The sequence below is a fragment of the Tachyglossus aculeatus genome, chromosome 9 (assembly GCF_015852505.1).
Source record: "Tachyglossus aculeatus isolate mTacAcu1 chromosome 9, mTacAcu1.pri, whole genome shotgun sequence".
Lineage (NCBI taxonomy): Eukaryota > Metazoa > Chordata > Mammalia > Monotremata > Tachyglossidae > Tachyglossus > Tachyglossus aculeatus.
The window spans coordinates 61,209,421-61,229,108 of NC_052074.1; the positions used below are offsets into that span (position 1 = coordinate 61,209,421).

Here is a 19,688-nt window from a genome sequence, read left to right on the forward strand (position 1 = left end):
CAAGTCATTCTACTTCTCTGGGCCTCAGTTCCCTCATCCATTAAAAAAAAAGTGAAGATTAAGAGTCTGAGCCCAATGGTGGACTGGGACTGTATCTAACCTGATTAACTTGTACTTCGAACAATACTTGGCACATAGTAAACACTTAGGTGCCATAATAATTATTATTATTAGTTTGAGGAGTTGTTTTCTTCAAGCTTCAAACATACAACCGTGGTTGTATGGGATTGAACAATTCTGTGTTCACTCTGCCCAAAACTTTCTTGATTCTGTGGATTTCAATCATGCCTCCTTTTGATCCATTTCTACAAAATAAAGTCTTAATCTTTTCACTCTGCTCAGACAGAAACGTCTTCAACTTCCTATCCATCTTGATGAGTTTGAGCTAACAGCTAAAGAGCTAGTAATTTATTCTGATTCCATCTGTCTCTTTCTCCTGTTGCTTAGACCTGGGAAAGATGGTAGGGAAAAGCATTGAGAGCATTTAACAACTAAATATAAAATCCCATTATTTCCTTTTAGTCGCATAGATCTAATCTTTTGTATGAATTTACAGCCCACTGTCTAACTCTTTCTATTAAAGTATCCCTGGCATTATTCAAATTCTCTTGGTCAACATTTAGCTATATAATTTGCTCATGGAGATTCAGTCAGTGTGATTAAAATATTCATCAAAGCTTAAGATATCTGGCCCAAATTAGTTGCATCTATTTCACTTTACCAATAGACGAAGATAATAAAATAATGTCTTTCTGCCTCTTTCAAGGCTACTCAAGGGAAATGCACTTTCAAGAACTACGAAAGGGAATGCACTTCGGCTCAAGAAAAGGGAAATTTGGAAATATTTCAGGATCTAATCACCTTCTTTACAAAGATGGATAAGAGACTTTTGGTAAGTTTTTCTTCACTATTCGGGAGTGGAATTGCAAGCCAGTTGAACCACACTAGGACACAGAGTGTCCATTTGTGTCTGAGAAACTTTTCAACTTTGATTCTGTCAGTAAGTCATTGATGGCGCTCCTACTGGGTGCTGAACATTGTACTAAGCACTTGGGAAGGTGAAGGGACATACAGTTAGCGGACACTGGGCCTCGGTTTGTTCAAGAGTTTTGCAGGATCCACTACGGAGCTTGTTATTGAAAGAAGAGGATAGCGTTATGCAGAGGATAATAACAAAATTGAAGGATATAAAGGAGAACTCACATCCATTTTGCTGGGTCTCTGAGCTCTCATGCAATGGAGCGAGGGGAAAGCCAGGCAGCCCTGAGGTGCCCTCACTTAGGAGATGGTCAATGGATGTGTCAGAGTGGGTGGGTTGGTCTGTGGCTGGAGCAACAACTTGCTTTATTATAAAAATAATAATGGTATTTGTTCAGTGCCTACTATGTGCCAGTCACTGTTCTAAGAGCTGGGGTAGATACAAGCTAATCAGGTTGGACACAGTTCCTATCCCATATGGGGGGCTCATAGTCCTAAACCCCATTTTACAGATGAGGTAACTGGGGCACAGAGAAGTTAAGTGATTTGCCCAAGGTCACACAGCAGACAAGTGGCAGAGCTGGAATTAGAACCCAAGTCCTCCTGTCACCCAACCCCGTTCTCTATCACCTAGGCCATGCTGCTTCTATGCTGCTTTTATGAAAACACAATTTTATAGAGACTGGAGAGCCCCATGTCCAACCTGAGTATCTTGTAGTTACCCCATTACTTAGTACAGTGTCTGGCACATAGCAAGCACTCAACAAATGCCAGTTGCTACAAAGGCAACAGTCTGTGTCCCGAAGCACTTAGTACAGTGCTCTGCACACAGTAGGTGCTCAATAAATACCATTGAATGAATGTTTGTGAGGTACTTTATTGGGAAAGACTCACTTTTTTTAGTGGATTTCTCCGTTATCAAATGAAAACCTGTCCACGTAAATGGATTCAGGTATTCATTCAATGGTATTTATTGAGCACTCGTTTTGTGCAGAGCACTGTACTAAGCACTTGGGAGAGTACAATACAACCATGTAAACTTACACTTTCCCTGTTTCTGTTGTAATATGCAGAGCATATTCTTGGGTTCCTTTTCTTCCTGTTTGTAAATTCTTTTAATGCCTGGCTCCGTCTTACTAGATTGCAAGCTCCTCAAGAGTAGAATCATTTGTGCCTTCCCAAGTGCTCAGTTCAGTGTTCTGCATGCAACAGACATTAAACAAATATTACTGTTTTGTTACAGCACATTGTACTCACTGGGTGTCAATAAATGCCATTACTACTAAATGAAAATAGCTCTAAAAGAACACCTATAAAACATCAGAAAATTCATTCATTAAATGGTATTTATTTAGTGTTTTTGTGCAAAGCACTGTACTAAGCACACGGGAGAGTATAGTATAACAACAGATCCATTTCCAGCCCTGTGAGAATATTGTTGTATAACCTTTACAATTTTGGCAATGTCCTATTATTTGCATTCTTGTTCTAGTACTGTATGGAAGATGACCCATTCTGTATAAAATTTACCTGCAACTTTGGAAAAATGGAAAGTGGAAAAGAGTCCAGTGTTCATATCCAGTTGGAAGGTCGTCCTTCAGTTTTAGAAATGGTAAATCTCTGGATACAGTTTTAAATGCTAACTTACCGCTCTGGAAAGCCAAGTTAAGTGTGTTATGTCAAAATACCTAGGGTTACAGATGTTACAAATGTTAATTAAATGCCTAGGCTTGTACACCTGGAGTCAAAAGTATATACAAAAGTATATAGTAAGCAAATCTAAATCACCCAAAGTCTGAGGCTATCTTCATATAAAGTGGAGAGCTGTAGAAACTGTGCAAAGGATTCAACCTCAACCCCCTGTTGAGGAGAATAGAGGAGGTGTTGGATTTTTGGTTTGGCTGAGCTATTTTATTGATTTTTTTTCTTTCCAACTGGGGGGAATTGGATAAGACCTATCTGGCTTCATTCAGTGTGCACTGATTATATTAACTAAAAACAAAAAAAGATCATTTCTCCTCTTCTCTGTGCCTGAGGAGATGTTGATTTGAAGTATTGGCTAAGCTAAAATCTTCCACTCCTGTGAAGAGTACACTAGACTCACAGAGATAGACCTCAGAAATCTATTTTAACTTGGGGATGTAGACAAAATCCATCCGTAAAAATCAGAGGGATGAATAAAGATTTTGGGGTGAAAAATATCCTTGCATGGCATCAGAAAATAACAACTCTAAACGTCATTCAGAAGGAATCACTGACAAGCAGAATGCAATTTACAGCCTGGTTGGCCACAAGTTAGCAAAGTTGAAGCTATCTATCTTCTTGTTTAAAATTATTGTTGAAGAGATCCAAGTCCCTAAAATATACATTAACTATATTCTGGATTTCTCCCTACAAGAGAGAATAGTATTTGGGATTCTAGTTTGTACTAATATGTCCATAACTTTTAGCTGAGTCAAACACTAACGTCCCATGGAATAAACCACATTCGAGACCCAGAATGATTTACTACCAAATTCCTTTCAAAAACTAGGTATAGATGTTACATTTAGTTGTAGAAGAAAGTTGTTTTTTTTATGGCAAAACCAAGAGTTCAAAAATGTTATGTGGTTTAAAGAAGCTTTGAGAGATAACAGACCCAAGACAAGAAATATTTCCATGGTTCTGGAAAATAACAAAGAGATCAAAGGAGAATTTACAAATTTGAGTTAAATTAAGGGATACAGGGAAGGTTCTGAAGACATAATGAATTCATCAGGGAAAACTTCAAATTGGATTTAACTTGTGTGAAATCAAAAAGGGAATCATTATCCTAGCAACAAGATGGTAGTATACTCAAATAAAAAATGTTCTGTGGGGGTAGAATTTGAAATGATTGTACTTCACTGTCTATGATTTGATGAATTATTTCTTTAACAGAATATGATTGAAATAGGCAGAATTTGAATAATGTGTGCGATATTCTCTTCTGTTTTTTTTATGAATGGAACTTTATATACTAAGTACTGGGTAGGGACTGTCTCTATATGTTGCCAACTTGTACTTCCCAAGCGCTTAGTACAGTGCTCTGCACACAGTAAGTGCTCAATAAATATGATTGGTTGATTGAATTGTACTTATAACTGATGCACTTGCACATTCTAGAAACGTGTATCAATTTGGAGATATTGTAAGGCAGATAGATACCTACTGAGACAGCCATACTCTTTTATATCTTTTTTCTGATTTCTTCCAATTGGAGATTTTGTCTTGAGGTTTCTTCCCTTAGTACACCTCTAATAATATGGACATCTTAATTCTCCTTTCCCAAGGATAAGGAATGAGCAAGTCAAAAATCACTTAACAGGAAAGCAAATCTGAAACACAGAATTCATGGCTTTTGATTAAAAGGAGAGGTCATACATACAGGTGACCCTGTTTTTCACAAGTGTTTATCTTTTAGGAGACCTAGAGGCTTCACTGTCTTTCCCTTAGAAGTGAATGCGACAGATTAGGTTAGAGGCGACATATCTGAATCAATGAATAGTATTAATTGAGCACCTACTATGTGCAGAGCACTGAATTCAGTACTTAGAGTACTGTAGAGTGAACACATGAACTCTGACCTCAGGGATTTTTTAATCTCTCCTGGGAGACAAGCAACTAAAATAATAGACAGGAAGAAGGAAAAGGATGAGTTAATACTTAAGCAACAGAGCATGTAAATTGTCTACTGTGCTACAAAATCTGTGAGTATTTAAGTGCTTTTTAGGGTTTTGATTTATATTTTAATGGTATCTGTTTAGCGCTTACTATTTCCCAGAGAGGGACTATACTAAGCACTGGGATTGATAGAAGATAATTGGATTGGAAATAGTACCTGTCCCACTTGGGGCACACAGTCTAAATCAAAGGGAGGAGATTTAATCCCTGTTTTACAGATGAGATCACAGAGAAGTTAAGGGACTTTCCCAAGGTCACACAGCAGACAAGGGGTGCAGCTGGGATGCTCAGAGGGCCTAGAGGTCCTGAACAGGCAGAAGAGGGGTTCTAAGCAAGGAGAAAAAAAGAGGGAAGACCTCCAAAATCCCTGTGAGGTAGGGAGAGAAAGGCATTTGCCCCATTTTACAGCTAAGGAAGTTTAAGTAACTTGCTCAGGGTCGTATAGAAAGCTAGTAAAACAGCAGGAACTAGAACTCATCACTCTTTTCAGTAGATTGTCTGCCTCCTAAATAAAATAGCAACCACGCTCTGCAGAGCTGTTACTTTAGAAGCCTAGTATGGATTGGCAAGGTAGGACTATCCCTGCCCTCTCTGGAGGCTAAAGTTGATGGAAATGTAGAAAAATGCAAAGGACCAGCTAAGCAAAAGAAACTAAAGATCCACTGTTTCATCGGCCTCCAAGAAAATGAAACCAAGAATCTGACACACATCAGTAAGCTGCTGGTCCCTTTGAAACCAGTGCAGAATCTGCAGAGAGGGCTTCAAGGCATCAAGCAAGATGAAAAATGACACCTATGCTTTGAACTGTGGGAAGCAGCGTGGTCTAGTGTTTGAAGGACAGGCATGGGAATCAAAGGACCTGGGTTCTAATCCCGGCTCTGCCAATTGACTGCTCCTTGGGAAAGCCACTTATCGGTGCCTCTGTTACCTCATCTGTAAAATGGGGATAAAGCCTGTGAGCCCCACATTCGACATGAGCTGTGTCCAACTTGGTTAGCTTGTATCTATGCAGTGCTTTAACAAATACCATAAAAAAAGAAAACCTGGGAGAAGCAAGAAGATTATGAAAACCCCATCTTCATCTTTCTCATTTTCGAATAGTACTTTGAACTGTATTCATTTTTGTTTTCTTGACGCACAGGATGAGACATCAGCCCTCAAGTTTTTAATACGTGCAACAGCAGCACCGGAGCAAAATCTCAGAGTTGTTGACCTAAACAAGGAGTTGGACAAAACTGAGAATATAGCACATGTAAGTATTCCTTCCAGTTATTTAAGACATTTTGGGACGAAATTACAGTGAAGTTGCTTACTAAAGAAGGAGAAACTGAATTCATTCCAGTTTTCTAGAAATGGGTCATAGGAAGGGCAAGGAATAAAAATGATTGTGGTATTTAAGGGCTTACTATGTGCCAAGCCCTGTACTAAGCATTGGGGGTAGAAGCAAGATAATCAGGTCAGACACAGTCCCTCTCCCTCATAGGGCTCACAGTTTAGGGGCAGAGGGAGAGAACAGGTATTGAATTGAATCACCACTTTTACAGATGAGAAAAATGTGGCTCAGTGAAGTTGTGACTCGTCCTAAAGTCACACAAGCAAGTGGCAAAGCCAGGATTAGAATGCAAGTCCTCTGACTCAGAGGTCTTTGCTGTTGCCACTAGTCTATGCTGTACTAGCTCTGCTTTCCCCAAGTGCTCAATTTAGTTCTCTGCCTCAGAATCCCTTTCTTTCCTCCCATCCTCAGCACCTCTGCACACACACATAATGTCTTTCCCCCCTACCTTTGCTTGGAGTAAAATGTCAACTGAATAAAAGAATGTAAAACTCTCAGTCAGATCTAAGTCACGGAATCTTGTGGATTTCTCTGACGCCATTCTTTTGCCCACCTATTGTCTTTTTCATTGGTCATCTCTACTGAAGAAAGGATGAAAAACAATGCTGGTACAATCCATTCATTTTGAGCTTGAACAGTTTAGGGTCTCAGAATGATCTGTTATTATTATCATGATTGTATTAAGCAATAGCTATAAAATCAAGTTGAAAACAGTCCCTATCCCTCATGAACCTCACAGGCATCCAATCCACATTTACAGATGGGGAATACTGAACTCCAGAAAAATGTTAAGGGACAAGCCCAATGTCACACAGCAGGCAACTGATAGAGCCAGGATTAGCACTCAGGTCCTCTGACTCCCAATTCCTTGCTGTTTCCGCTAGACCACACTGCTCTGCTGAATGTTTCTAGATAGGTAGAGAAACTAGAAAGGTCCATTCTGGGTCAGTCATGTTTTAACTCTACAGTAACTGCCTTGTTTCCCTTTTTTCCTTCACCTAGGTAATCCTGGAAGGGTTGCATCACCAGAAGCCCAAACCTTATTTTACTGTAGCAATCATTTCAGTTAGCTTGGGTCTTGGACTTAGTTTACTTTTATTTATTTCTTATGTTCTGTGGAAGGTAAGTCATTTCTTTGTGTATTCGTCTAGTGACATGGGTTGCAATTTTGTCAAAGAAAATACCGTAGTCTGCTACAGGACACTACCCCTTGATGTTTTGGGCATCCTCAAAAAAGATCATGTTTACCTCAACCACCTGGGCTCTCATATGAATCAACTGTCAAAAACCAAAGTGGCAATTTAATCCATCAGTGGTATTCACTGAGCACTTACTGGGTACAGAGCACTGTACTAAGCACAAGGGAGAGGACAAGAGAAGGAAGTCGAACTGATCCCTGCCCTCAGGAAGTTTACAGACTCATTTAGATACTTTGATCAGACTCATTTGAGGAGAGTAACCTTCTCAGATTTAGGATTTGACCAGACAGGGGAATGGGAGAGGGTGATTGTGGTGTTTGAGTCAAGTATGAATTTGCAATCTGGGCAAGTCACTTAACTTCTCTGGGCCTCAGTTTCCTCTCTAGACTGTAAGCTCATTGTGGGCAGGGACTGTGTCTATCATTGTGCTCTCGCTAATGCTTAGTACAGTGCTCTGCACACAATAAGAGCTCAATAAATCCAACTGACTGACTGAAATCTGGAAAATGGGGAAAGAGCTACTCATTTTCCTTTTGCCTTAGACTGTGGGCCTCTTGTGAGACCAAAATCTATCTGACCTGACCATACTTCAATTCTTAGCATACTGCAGGCCGTGCACAAAGTAAGAGCTTAATAAAAATCTCAGTTATCTGGTTCTCAACCTTTGGCAACTGTGGGTGTAAACTCAAATAAAAGTGAGGAAAGGGATGGGAACAGGAGCCCAGAAGGAAAAAGACAAATATATTACAAAGTACTAACAGGAAATGAAGAGCTACAGTACCTTTTGAAACAAAGGAGCCAAATAATTCAGGAACCTAAAGTTACTCCTGGGAGAAAACTGGACTCATCAGAAAGAGGGTTAATTCTCACAGACCACTAGAAAATGGTATAGCTCACTGCAGTAGCAAATGTTGCCACCCTCCAAAGAAACACTGGTACTACAAAAGGATTATTATTCCCAAAGTTATTCCCAAAGTTCCTCCCTGACTTCAAGGTGGAATTTTTGGCACCTGAGGAAGTGGGATAACCAATCTTCATTAGCTGCTCCACTTCTTGGAAAAAATGACATTGACACTACCACTACATGTTTCTACTGTGTGAGAGATCGTTTTCAAAGTGTTTACATGTAGATATGCATGTAAATATATTCTTATGCCAAGATGATGTGTGTTTTTCAGGCTGGCTTCTTTAAAAGGCAATACAAAGCAATACAACAAGATGAGGATAGAAGACAAAGTTGGAGCTATGTAGACAGCTGCAAAGAAAATTAAAAAGGAGGAGTTAACCAACTCAGGTATACTGAAAAGAGGGAGGAGACGGAATTACAAGAAAGAAAGATCGTGAATTGTTCACCAAGCCAACGGATCTCTCGTTTCAAATGGCTAGAACACTAGTAAGCAGTTGACTTGTCAGCCCAAGTGTTTCTCTGAAGGTAAAAATGAGCAACTGTGCTCTCCATGACTCAGGAAGTGGAATGTACAAGACCCACTTAAGTCATCAATTGCTTTCAAAGAAGATGACCAGGAAGTCTATTCAAAGTATTCCAATGAATGTTTCTGACTTTCAGAGGTTTGTTTAGAAGAAGCTACTCTAGAAGAATAAAGACCATTTGTGTTTTATGGATTGACTGGCAAAAGTCTCCATTTAAGATGAATAAAAAAATATTATTTCGACTGGATTGAGACTAATGCAGACAGGCCTTAAAGAATATGGCTTGGCGATGAATTATTTAGGACTGCAGAACTGAAAAGATGTCTAAACCTTAAAAGTTTGAGGTAGACTTTCTTCTACAAACCCAGGACTGAAGTGGGAAGTAAAACTTTCAGGCAACTTTTCAATTCTTTTGTAAATTAGGAAAATTAAGGAAACTTTTGCTATTTTTAAAGTTCAGAGCCAGGGAAGGTTGCACTTTAACCACTATCTATATAAGAAATACACTGATGTATATAATATGCATGAATTTTGAAAAATCAGACCTCACAGTAGATATTGAAAAAAACAACCAAAAAGCATTTAAAAGCTGGATAAAATACAACCATTGTGAACAACTATTTTTGATACAGATTGGATGGGGTGGTATAAAATTACCTTGAATGTGTACAAGAGTTACAAAATGCACTAATATTTATTTGAGTGGCATTCTTTGCTATTCGAATGGTAGTGTTATGTGGGTGCTTATCTGGACTTTTAAAAAAAATCCCATTTCTGTAAGAGGAAAAAAATTCAATTTTAAAATTTAACTGTAGCCTGAAAATACAGAAGGAAAATGAATAGAACCCTGTTGCCATAAAGTATTTTAGAGCAGAATTTTCTTTTAATAACTAACGTACAGTGATGCAGCTTTTTTATACTTTTTCTATCAGTTATGGTGGTATGCATTTTGTTCATAGGATATAGACTCAACTCTGTATTATTTATTTCTTGCAGTCTCATTAAACCAAAAATTAGATTTTTTAAACGTGCTCAAATTTAACTCCCGGGGCTCCCAAGTGTTTGTACGTAGTCATGTTGAGGCATGGCTTCCTTCAAAAATAGAGGGTTGGGGGAGGATTTGGAATCATCGCCCCTATGTTTTGGATATTCAGATCCAAGGCAGATATTCAGGTCAACCTCCCTCACTCAGGATAAAACACCTCTTTCCACCTGTGTGTGTGTGTGTGCTGAGAATTTACAGCAAAGCATGTAGACTTGTTGGAGAATTGGTACCGTGAGCTCTACATTACTATCTAGTTGCCATGTATAGCCCTCTCAGATGGTATTTAAATTTACCTTTCATAAGGCAGCGGTTTTGGGGTTTTTTTTTTGCCCAAATCTGGCCCAATTACTCCCAGTTGCCCGATGTTTAATGCTAAGACTTCAAAAACGTCAATAAAGTAAAAAAAAAAAAAAACCCTTCCTCACTATTTTCAGGTCAGTATCGGGTAAGTAGTACAAAACATTTCTAACAGCCCTCTTTAGAATAAAGTTTGAGGGTTTATTTGGTGGTAGACTGTACTCAAGGCTTTGCTGAGGGTCAACAATTAACAGGCTAAAAGTATATCTAGCTTCCAGAGACTTTCGCTTTTAATGAGGACATGACGGGGATGATATATTTGATATCTGAAAACTAAAGACCTGATAAAGTACCCAAATTGTTTAATGTTTATCCTTAAAGGGAGTGTTGTTAATGCAAGGTGCTGTACTTGAACAATGGCAAGATTTCAGAGATTTGAAATCTTAATTTACAATCCCAATAAAACACTTTTCATAAAGTCAAATTTTGTTCGTCTTGAAGCATTTTAAATGATTTCAAATTTAAAAAACTAAATCTCACAACATCAAAAATAATGATTTAGATACAATAAGTTATAGATACTCTATTTGTATTTTAAAAATATGTTAGCTCATATAAAAAAAATTCTTACTGGAGTTAGACGATTTTACTTCATAAATTTCTTCTATAAGCAATCACAGGCTACCTTGGGATCACCTAATTCTTCTGAGTTGTCTCCATAACAGTGGATAAGCTGAGGATGTACTCTGTAAAAAAACAAACAAAAAAATTTAAACAGGATCATTTGGGTGGTTCATTTGCTAAATTCAGTCAGTGTTTTCAAGCCCATCTCAATACTGTATTCTAATAACTCTCAATTAACAAATACACAATTAAACTTGTGAATTATTTGTGTCAGATATGTGGGTGCTTGTTTTTAATGTCTCACGCTAGTTTCAAGTCTCCTTTCCCAACTACCCTTCTCTGTGGGGTTGGCAGCCAGAGGCCTCTCAAACCCGAGTCTACATTTCAGATCTTGTTTCCAGGATATTTCTCCATCTGAGAGGAAAACAGATGTAAGAATTTGGAAACATGGACAAACTAAGACATAGCATAGATGCAGATGTTTTCGCAATAACAAATACATCAAGTGAGAGCTATAACAACAAAAGTCAGAGCAGATGGGATCGGGCAATCGTTATTGTTGAATACCTGGTACGTGATTAAGTCAGGGTATGATGTTTTGGTAGCTGAAAGATGGTGTCTTTGGTAGATTTACCTAATGTGAACCTCCGATGACACTTCCATTAAATCCCCATCTACATTCCATAGGTGATTGTTCTCTGTAGCTCCTTCGGCCTTCTCTTCTGTGATACACCCGCTATTGTTATTTCTTGGCTGGACTTTTACTTCCTTTACATTATAGGTCTCAATAAATGGAAAATTAAACTTAAAAAAAAGAAACAGGTTAAATAAGAAATGAATATTGAGTTGAACCATTTTAAACTTTGGCGTTAGAGGATTTTAGCTGAAGACCCCTTCGCCATTTCACATTTTAAGAAAGCTTGTTCCAAGGGATGAGGACACAGGGCAGTAAGTCAGTCAAGCGTATTTATGAGCGCTTACTGTGTGCAGAGCACTGCACTAAGTGCTTAGGAGGGTACAATATGACAATAAACAGGCACATTCCCTGCCCACTTCAAGCTTACAGTCTTGTGGGTAGGGAACCTGTCGTACTGACTCTTCTGTGTTGTACTCTTCCAAGCGCTGAGTACAGTGAATACCTTTTGCTTTATTAAGAGCCGACTTTCTGAGCCGGAGTCCCTGTGTTGACAACCCCAAGGCTCTGACAAAACTCGTGAGTTTCCAATCAGGGCTGAAAAGACCTGTCAGCTCCTAGGGGTTCTCTCCTCCATTCTAAATGAAAAGCTGTAACCTATATGAAATTAGTATGCACATCAAATAGTAAAATGCAACAGTTTATATCTTAAGAATTCTTTAAATTAGTATTAATTGATTTTGTCGTAATAGCTGTCATACAGCCCTACAGTGGTTTTTTTTAATCTATATTAAAAATTAAAAATCAACTGCTCCTCCAGGTATGCAGTTTACAATTCCCAATTGAAGAGGCCTGGAATAAAAGGGGTTTGCAGTACAATAAGGCCCTTTGGATATGACAATATAGTCTAGATAATTGCGATAATTACCTGAACCAAATCCACAGAAACGTGATTTAAAAAAAGAACAGAATCCTGAACCAAATCCACAGAAATGTGATTTAAAAAAAAAAAAAACAGAGTCAAGTTAGGGCAATTCAATCTCTCAGGATCTCTGAATGAATATAATACATAATGATAATAATAATAATTATTATTATTATTATGGTACTTGTTAAGCACTTACTATGCACCAAGAGCCTTTCTAAACGTGGGGGTAGATACAAGTTATTCAGGTTTGACACGGTCATTGCCTCTCTTGGAGCTCACACCCTTAATCCCCATTTTACTGATGAGGGAACTGAGGCAGAGAAAAGTGAAGTGACTGCTTGGAACAGTGCTTGGCACATAGTATGTGCTTAACAAGTACCATCAATATTATTACCCAAGGACACCCAACAGGCATGTGGTGAAGCTGGGTTTAAAACCTAAGTCCTTCTGACTCCCAAGCCTGTGCTCTATCTAAGCCATGCTGCATTTCTTGTACCTTTCCACTAAATTGCAAGCTCTTTTTGGGCAGGAATCATGTCAACCAACTCTATTTTTACTCACCCAGGTCCTGTGTTCAGTCCTCTGCCCACAGGGACTGATTTTACAATCAATGAGGAGGCTCTTAGCCAGAGGATATTTGTGGGATTGGGCTGAGTTTCCTTCCTTCATGGGTGACCGCTTGCCCACATTTTAGCCACCATTTCAAGTACCTATGTGCACATGCCAGGTGAGGTCATTTGGAGGCATTGACCAAGTGGGCCTAGTTCAGATAAATTGAAAACTCTTATAATAAACAAAATGTGCCTGTTTATTGTGGCACTGTACTCTCCCAAGTGCTTGATAACCTTATATCCATATCAGCACTTAGTATAGTCACTGGCCCGTAATAAGCATTTAACAAAACCCATTATTATTAGTAGTAGTAGTAGTAGTACAGTGCTCTGCACACAAGTGCGCAATAAAGATGATTAAATGAATAATTGCACTCAAACATGATCGAATTGAGTAATTATTTAAATTTCAGTCCAGTGTTTCACCACCACTGCACATGATGTCTCCAGGCAATGGGACTAAATGGCTCTTTTTGCTATTTGAACCCAGAATGAGATCCTGTCAAAAGTCCAAATTGACCCCCCACTCCAAGCTATTGTTGGCAATGAGGCATTTCCAATACATTCAGTTTTGCTCCAACGTGTGCTTTCACTACACATCTTGACTAGAATGTTGTTACGGGCTCAGGGACCATTTGTCTGAAATCACAAGCAGTGTGGCCTTGTGAATAGAGCAGGGGGCTTGGCATAAGAAAGGACTTGGATTCTAATTCTGGCTCCACTACTTGTCTAATGTGTGACCTTGGGCAAGTCACTTCTCTTCTCAGTGCCTCAGTTACCTCCTCTGTAAAATGGGGATTGCGACTATGAGCCCCATGTGGGATAGGGACTGCGTCCAAGCCGATTTACTTGTATCCACTCCAGCGCTTAGTACAATGCCTGACACACTGTAAGGCTTAACAAATACCACAATTATCATTGTTTGGATAAAGTGCTTCATGATGTCAGAAGAGATGGCTTGGGTGGGTGTGCATACCATATCAATAGTCAGTGCTACAGAACTACAGCTTTCCTTAATGGGGAGTTTTAAAAGAATGTAATGTCCATTATATAGGAGAATTGGGTTTTCAAGCAGGTTTCAGAAATAGCCAAAGGTCATAGTCTAATGGGAATTCTGTAGCCTTTAATAGCAGGTTGCTTACAGAAACTTGGAACCTGGGCACTTTTCCTTCCAAAGGGTAACATGTGGACCAGAGTACGTGTCCTTAATCTCAATTTGCCCTGTTTCACAGTAACACCATCCTGTAGGGAGATTTGTACTGTCCTATGAAAAACAGAATAAATTACATTGTCTAACTGCAGCAAACTGACTCCAATAGGGTAATCGCTATTAGTCTGATTGGTGATTTTCAAAACTCAGATAAAATTTGGGCTAAGGCAGTTTGACAGGGACTGAAGCCTTCTTAAAAAGGAAAACATGAATATTCACCTCTGGTAAAGTGTCTCCATAATGACCATCTCTGGGAAGCAGTATGGCCCCTGGGTGTCAGGGGACCTGAGTTCTAATCACACTTGTCTGCTGTATTACCTTGAGAAAGTCACTTTTACTTCTCTGTGCCTCAGTTATCTCATCTGTAAAATGGGGATTAAGACTGTGAGCCCCATGTGGACAGGGACCATGTATCTACCCCAGTTCTTAGAACAATGCATATAGTAAGCGCTTAACAAATACCACTATTATTATTATTATTATTATTAAAATGACAAAAGAGGATTTTTCAGTACCTGATTTTTTACACTGGAGTATCTTTTCAGATGCTTGATAAATTCTGGTCGAGAAGTGTTTCGGGAAATAATAAGAGCCATGCTTCCACTGTTTAACCTGAAAATTTAACGGTTGGGTTCCATTAACTTTAAGCAGTCTATTTAGTATTAATGGGGGAAAAATGCCTTACAATATCTTACAGACTTGTATGACCTCTACTTGAGGAAGAGAAATAGATCAGTCTTAACCTGAGTGGATTCAGATGTTTCTTATACTCTGCAGAGGTTATTTTTCTTAAGTGGAATGTCATTACGAATCAATTCCACTTAAGAAAGAACCTTCTCCTCAGCCACCTCTTGTATTAAAAGTCTGCTTGAAAAGAAAATGATCACTCACTCTACTCAACTATCATGACATAATTAAAAGCCCCATTTTAATTACTCAAGGGTTTTAAATGGGAATATGTTTAAGTTTTAAAATGCCATTTGAATATGCCTCTAAGCACATAGAGGCTCAGTAACTCAGGAAACTAAATAAACAGAAAAGCATCCTTGAGCAGGGCCAATGAAGTGAGCAAATGTTGCTTTACCGTGTTCGCTAAAGTGATGTAGCTTTCGAACCTTGTCTAACTGCATCTGTTCGACATAGAATGGGATGTTGAAAATCCACGGTACTTTAGAGCCAATAAAATCTCTTGCACAACCAGGCAGCTTAAGGCAAAAGGATATAGCGATGGATTTGCTGTGGAAATGGCAACTGAGAAAGAACTGGGCATTATTCCAACATAATCTATTTCAAATGTTTCCATGATTGTAAAAATATCCTGGATTTTGTCATGGCTTTTAATTCCTAAAGAAACCATCGTATACAATTCACATGTGTTGGGTAAAACTGTGCAGACACTTGGGCAATTAGGTTGATGCTTCAAAGAACTGCTTGTGTAGCCCAGATCACAATAGTAGCATATCACAAAAACCAAGTGGGTGGGTTGAATTTCGACCATTTGGGCTTCACAGTTTCCAGGTGGCAGGGTGTCCAAAATTTCAATTCAGATTTTTCAAAAGTCCATTGTGTCCAGAGAAGCTGAGCATTGTAGCCTCAACATCTCCTCCCCAAATCCAATGTGGCCTAGTGGAAAAAGCCCATGCCTTGGAGTCAGGGGACTTGAGTTCTAATCTCAGCTCCACCACTTGACTGCTGTGTGTGACCTTGGACAAGTCTCTTCACTTCTCTGCACCTCAGTATCTGCATCTGTAAAATGGGGTGGTTCAATACCTGTTCTCCCTCCTTCTTAGGCTGTAAGCCCCATGTGGGGCAGGGACTGTGTCTGACCTGGTTATCCTGCATCTCCCCCAGTGCTTAGTAAAGTGATGACACAGTGAGTGCTTAATACTATTATTATTATTATTGTCATCATCATCATCTCCATGACCGGAGCTCCACACTGTGGCACCCTCACTGGCAACATCCCTCTTTCTTTACACTTTAAACCGGGGACACATTCCCAGTGCTTAGAACAGTGCTTGGTACACAGTAAGTGGTTAACTAGTACTATAACTATTATTTATGTTGCATTAATCAAGAGGAGCCCCTGAGAACGGATGGAACTTCCATGAATTGACTTCATTCAGTCATATTTACTAAGCTCTGTACTTAAAACACTATACTAAGTGCTTCTCCGATAACTGCACGTTTTCTCTCATCGACAAAGAAATCCAATTGAGGCTTTTACCAGCAGTCTGTCAGAGTAGCAGTCATCATGGTCACTTTTAGTGATGTTTAGGAGTAGTGTGTTTTCCAGGAAAATGTCCTGATTTATTAAAAGGATTTGGTGGCCATTGTTGGTCTGGACTGACCCAGTAAGGATGCAATGAATCTAATTTGACAATTTGGCCACAAACCTAATCTCCCAAACTGATTACAGTCCTGAGATTAGATTCCACATCAAGCTGAGGTTCCAGGTGGTTAAAGACACAGACAGACACTTGGGAATTACCAAGGTTTTAAAAGAATATGCTAGAATTGATGACTCTTATTCTAATTCTTATAAACCCATACTAACCTGGTGTTTGGAGCCACACCTCTTGGTGCCATTGAACATAAGCAGGGTGATGCCATGATGCTGACATTCAAGAATGATCCTTGGACCTTCTGCCATGGGTCATCACCATCTAAAAAGAATAATCAGTGATGGCCTTAGTCCTTGACAAAACTCAATGTGAGCAAAGCAATGCAGGTACTCAAAATGCCATTTTGGAACTTACCGAATTGGGGAATTCTACAGTTCTCTCTAAAAATAAAAAAGCATCATGAGAAAAAGAAGATAATAATGAAACAAACAACTAAGTCATACTATGTTTCATGTGATTCCTTTTCTAGGGCCAGCTTAATTTACTGGGAAGTCAGAGTGAATCAACAACTAATGGACAATTCCATAGTGGTATCGAGATCATTTGGTGCACTGAAGAATTTAAGAGATGCTTTCATTTAAATTCCTTTGACCAAAGTGACACCAAATAACTATACCTTTATATGTGTGTATATATATATATATATATATATATATATATATATATATATAAAACTTATTTAGGCTTTAGTAATGCTTTTAATTCCATTACACATAACATCCTTATTGACAAAGCTGGAAAGTCTCATTTTGACCATAATCCGATTAGGTGGTGCATAGCGCATCTCCATATTCACACCCGTAGGGCAAGGAATCAATGTCTCTTTGTCAAATCGAGGACTTGATGGTGTGGCTTCCCTCAGGGACTAGTCCTGGGGCTGATCCTCGTCAATATCTTAATTCATAACCTGGATAAAGTGATTGAGGGTTCACCCGGGAGATTTGTAGATAGTTCTAAATATAGCAGGGTTGCCAATCCTTAGAGGACAGAAATCAAATGCGATGTCATTTAAGTAAACTGGAAAAATCGATCCTACAAAACCTAGATGAACTTCCATCAACAAGGGCAAGGTCACTTACTGAGTGATGAAAAACAACACAAATACAGGATACTGGATGGCAGAATAGGGTTTGAGAGATCAGAGTGGACCACCAGCTTCATCCAAATCAGTGACAGTGCTATTTAGTTTTAAAAAGTCATGGCATTGGGTTAGCTATGGATATTTCCCATTGAAAATGCCAGACAACACTTGGTCCCATCTCTTCTATAGATCAGTGGTATTTATTAGGATACAATGAATCTCTGTGCAGAGAACTATACTTGAATGTGTGGAAAAGTACAATTCAACAATTGGAATAACAGCCCATGCCCACAAGGAGCTTCCAGTCTGCAGGGGGAAAGGAATGGGAACTAAACCCTTTCCCGAAAAGTGTTGTAGCAGGATTTAGGAATTTATAAATAGAAAGCCATTGAGAAGCAGCATGGCTTAGTGGATAGAGCATGGTCCTGGGTGTCAAAAGGAACTGAGTTCTAATCCCGGTTCCACCACATGTCTACTATGTGTCCTTGAGCAGTCACTTCACTTCTCTGTGCTTAAATTACTTCATCTGGAAAATGGGAATTAAGAGTGTGAGCCCTATGTGGAATGGGGACTGTGTCCAATCTGATTGACTTGTATCTACCCCAACATTTAGAGCAGTGCTTGTCACATAGCACTTAGCATACACCATTAAAACAAATCCTGGAAAAAGAGACAAGGAGGCAAAAGAGTAAAACAATAGTAGGCACTGCAAACATTAAGCACAACAAACCCACTAGGGACAACTTCTTTGTGTTCAATGTGGCTGGGACTGAATCCTACATTGTTTTTCCCTTTCAGTCCTAGTATCCCATTATATAAACCACTAATACCACAGGGCCCTTTGTAAAATGAAAGCAGTAAAGATACACTTCCTAATATTTTCATATATTCAACTCATTTCATAAGACCATGAACGCATCCATGTAAACACGCAGACACATGTCTTTGAGAATTTTACCTACCGGTTGGTACTTTGAAAGTCCTGTGAATTATTCAGTGGTAAAAATGATATTTCACAGTCTGTAGGCCTAGAATGATAAATGAGTTTATTGTCGACTGGATCAAAATTCCAGGTGAGTAAATTATCTTCCCTATCCAAATTATTTTGAAGTTGGGGAAATAGAGAAGATGCTTCTTTGCAGAATCATACTTTATTTTAAAATTGAGATAATCCTATGAAATTCTACTTTCTTTAGAAAGAAAAATCACACACTACACCTCCATTTCTGGTAGGTCTGCATCATCTCCTGAACCTTATTTGGCTCAGTTTAACTGGTCAACTATGAGAGGGGGCAGTTTAAAACACAATAGCTTACTTGAGATTTGCCAATGTCTTAACCACAGCAAAATGTCTTCGTTGCGTAGCAGGCATCCAACGCTTCTTTTCTGCCCAAGCCAAAGTCCTTCCGCCAAAGCCAAACATAGCTGAGAATCCACAGCGAAGAAAGTTCTGCATGCTACTGAATACGCACACATCTACTGGTTTTATGTGTCCTGAAAGTCACATTAATATTAGAAGCAAAAAAAAAATTGCTTAAAACAATTATAAAACATAACTGATAAAATTGTGTAGCAAGGAAAGTCTTTTGGAGCTGCACCATTACCTGACCATGTAAACAAATCAATTTTTCAACTGTTTTATACTACAATGATCCATAAACTACTGGTGAGTTTCCAGCTTTCTGATTTCCAAGTTCAACTTCAAAAGTTTAAACATTTTAAGTGAAAGTCATACTCTAACAGGCCTGCTAAGATGCTTCCAAAATACTTTGATTTGTAAAAATGGATTTAGGTTCACTAAAGACTTACCCCACCTGCATTTCCCTCTGCTTCCTTTTCCACCTATTTTCCTGTCCTTTCCTTCTGCAGATGCAAGAGAGTCTCCCAGGAAATCAAACCCCTGAAAGACTACCCACTAAAAGTAGGGAATGTTACAGGTTATAACACTTCTGGAATCATCTTCGGGAAAGAGGAATGTGTTTAAAATTTGATTAGTTTGCAGGGAGTAACCTCTGGGTAGCTTCTTCTACTTGTGACTTCTAATTAACAGGTTCCTATAACAAAGAAGTTCAAGTTCTAAGGCACTGTCGCGGTGACACACGTGATTTACTACTGCAGGGTTTCTCGATTAAAAATGCAGTAAAGTGATTAAGTCTACAGAAAGCAGTGGTTTCCTCATCTGGTAAAATGGAGGATAAGCTACCTGTTCT

General features: G+C 38.9%; 2 protein-coding genes across 2 annotated transcripts in view; one reads left to right on the forward strand and one right to left on the reverse strand.

Annotated features, from left to right (window-relative positions):
* Nucleotides 1–10,469, forward strand: part of ITGA4 (integrin subunit alpha 4) — an 82,794-nt gene extending 72,325 nt beyond the window's left edge. The window contains exons 24-28 of the mRNA XM_038750996.1: nt 767–892; nt 2,471–2,590; nt 5,822–5,932; nt 7,016–7,135; nt 8,391–10,469. Of these exons, the coding sequence (XP_038606924.1) occupies nt 767–892; nt 2,471–2,590; nt 5,822–5,932; nt 7,016–7,135; nt 8,391–8,483 (570 nt within the window). The 3' untranslated portion in view covers nt 8,484–10,469. The remainder of the gene's footprint in view (nt 1–766; nt 893–2,470; nt 2,591–5,821; nt 5,933–7,015; nt 7,136–8,390) is intronic.
* Nucleotides 10,470–10,478: 9 nt separating this feature from the next.
* Nucleotides 10,479–19,688, reverse strand: part of CERKL (ceramide kinase like) — an 83,737-nt gene continuing 74,527 nt past the window's right edge. Inside the window, exons 7-13 of the mRNA XM_038750997.1 lie at nt 18,795–18,972; nt 18,441–18,506; nt 16,752–16,777; nt 16,550–16,658; nt 14,508–14,604; nt 11,244–11,413; nt 10,479–10,731 (exon numbers count right to left, since the gene is read on the reverse strand). Of these exons, the coding sequence (XP_038606925.1) occupies nt 10,650–10,731; nt 11,244–11,413; nt 14,508–14,604; nt 16,550–16,658; nt 16,752–16,777; nt 18,441–18,506; nt 18,795–18,972 (728 nt within the window). The 3' untranslated portion in view covers nt 10,479–10,649. The remainder of the gene's footprint in view (nt 10,732–11,243; nt 11,414–14,507; nt 14,605–16,549; nt 16,659–16,751; nt 16,778–18,440; nt 18,507–18,794; nt 18,973–19,688) is intronic.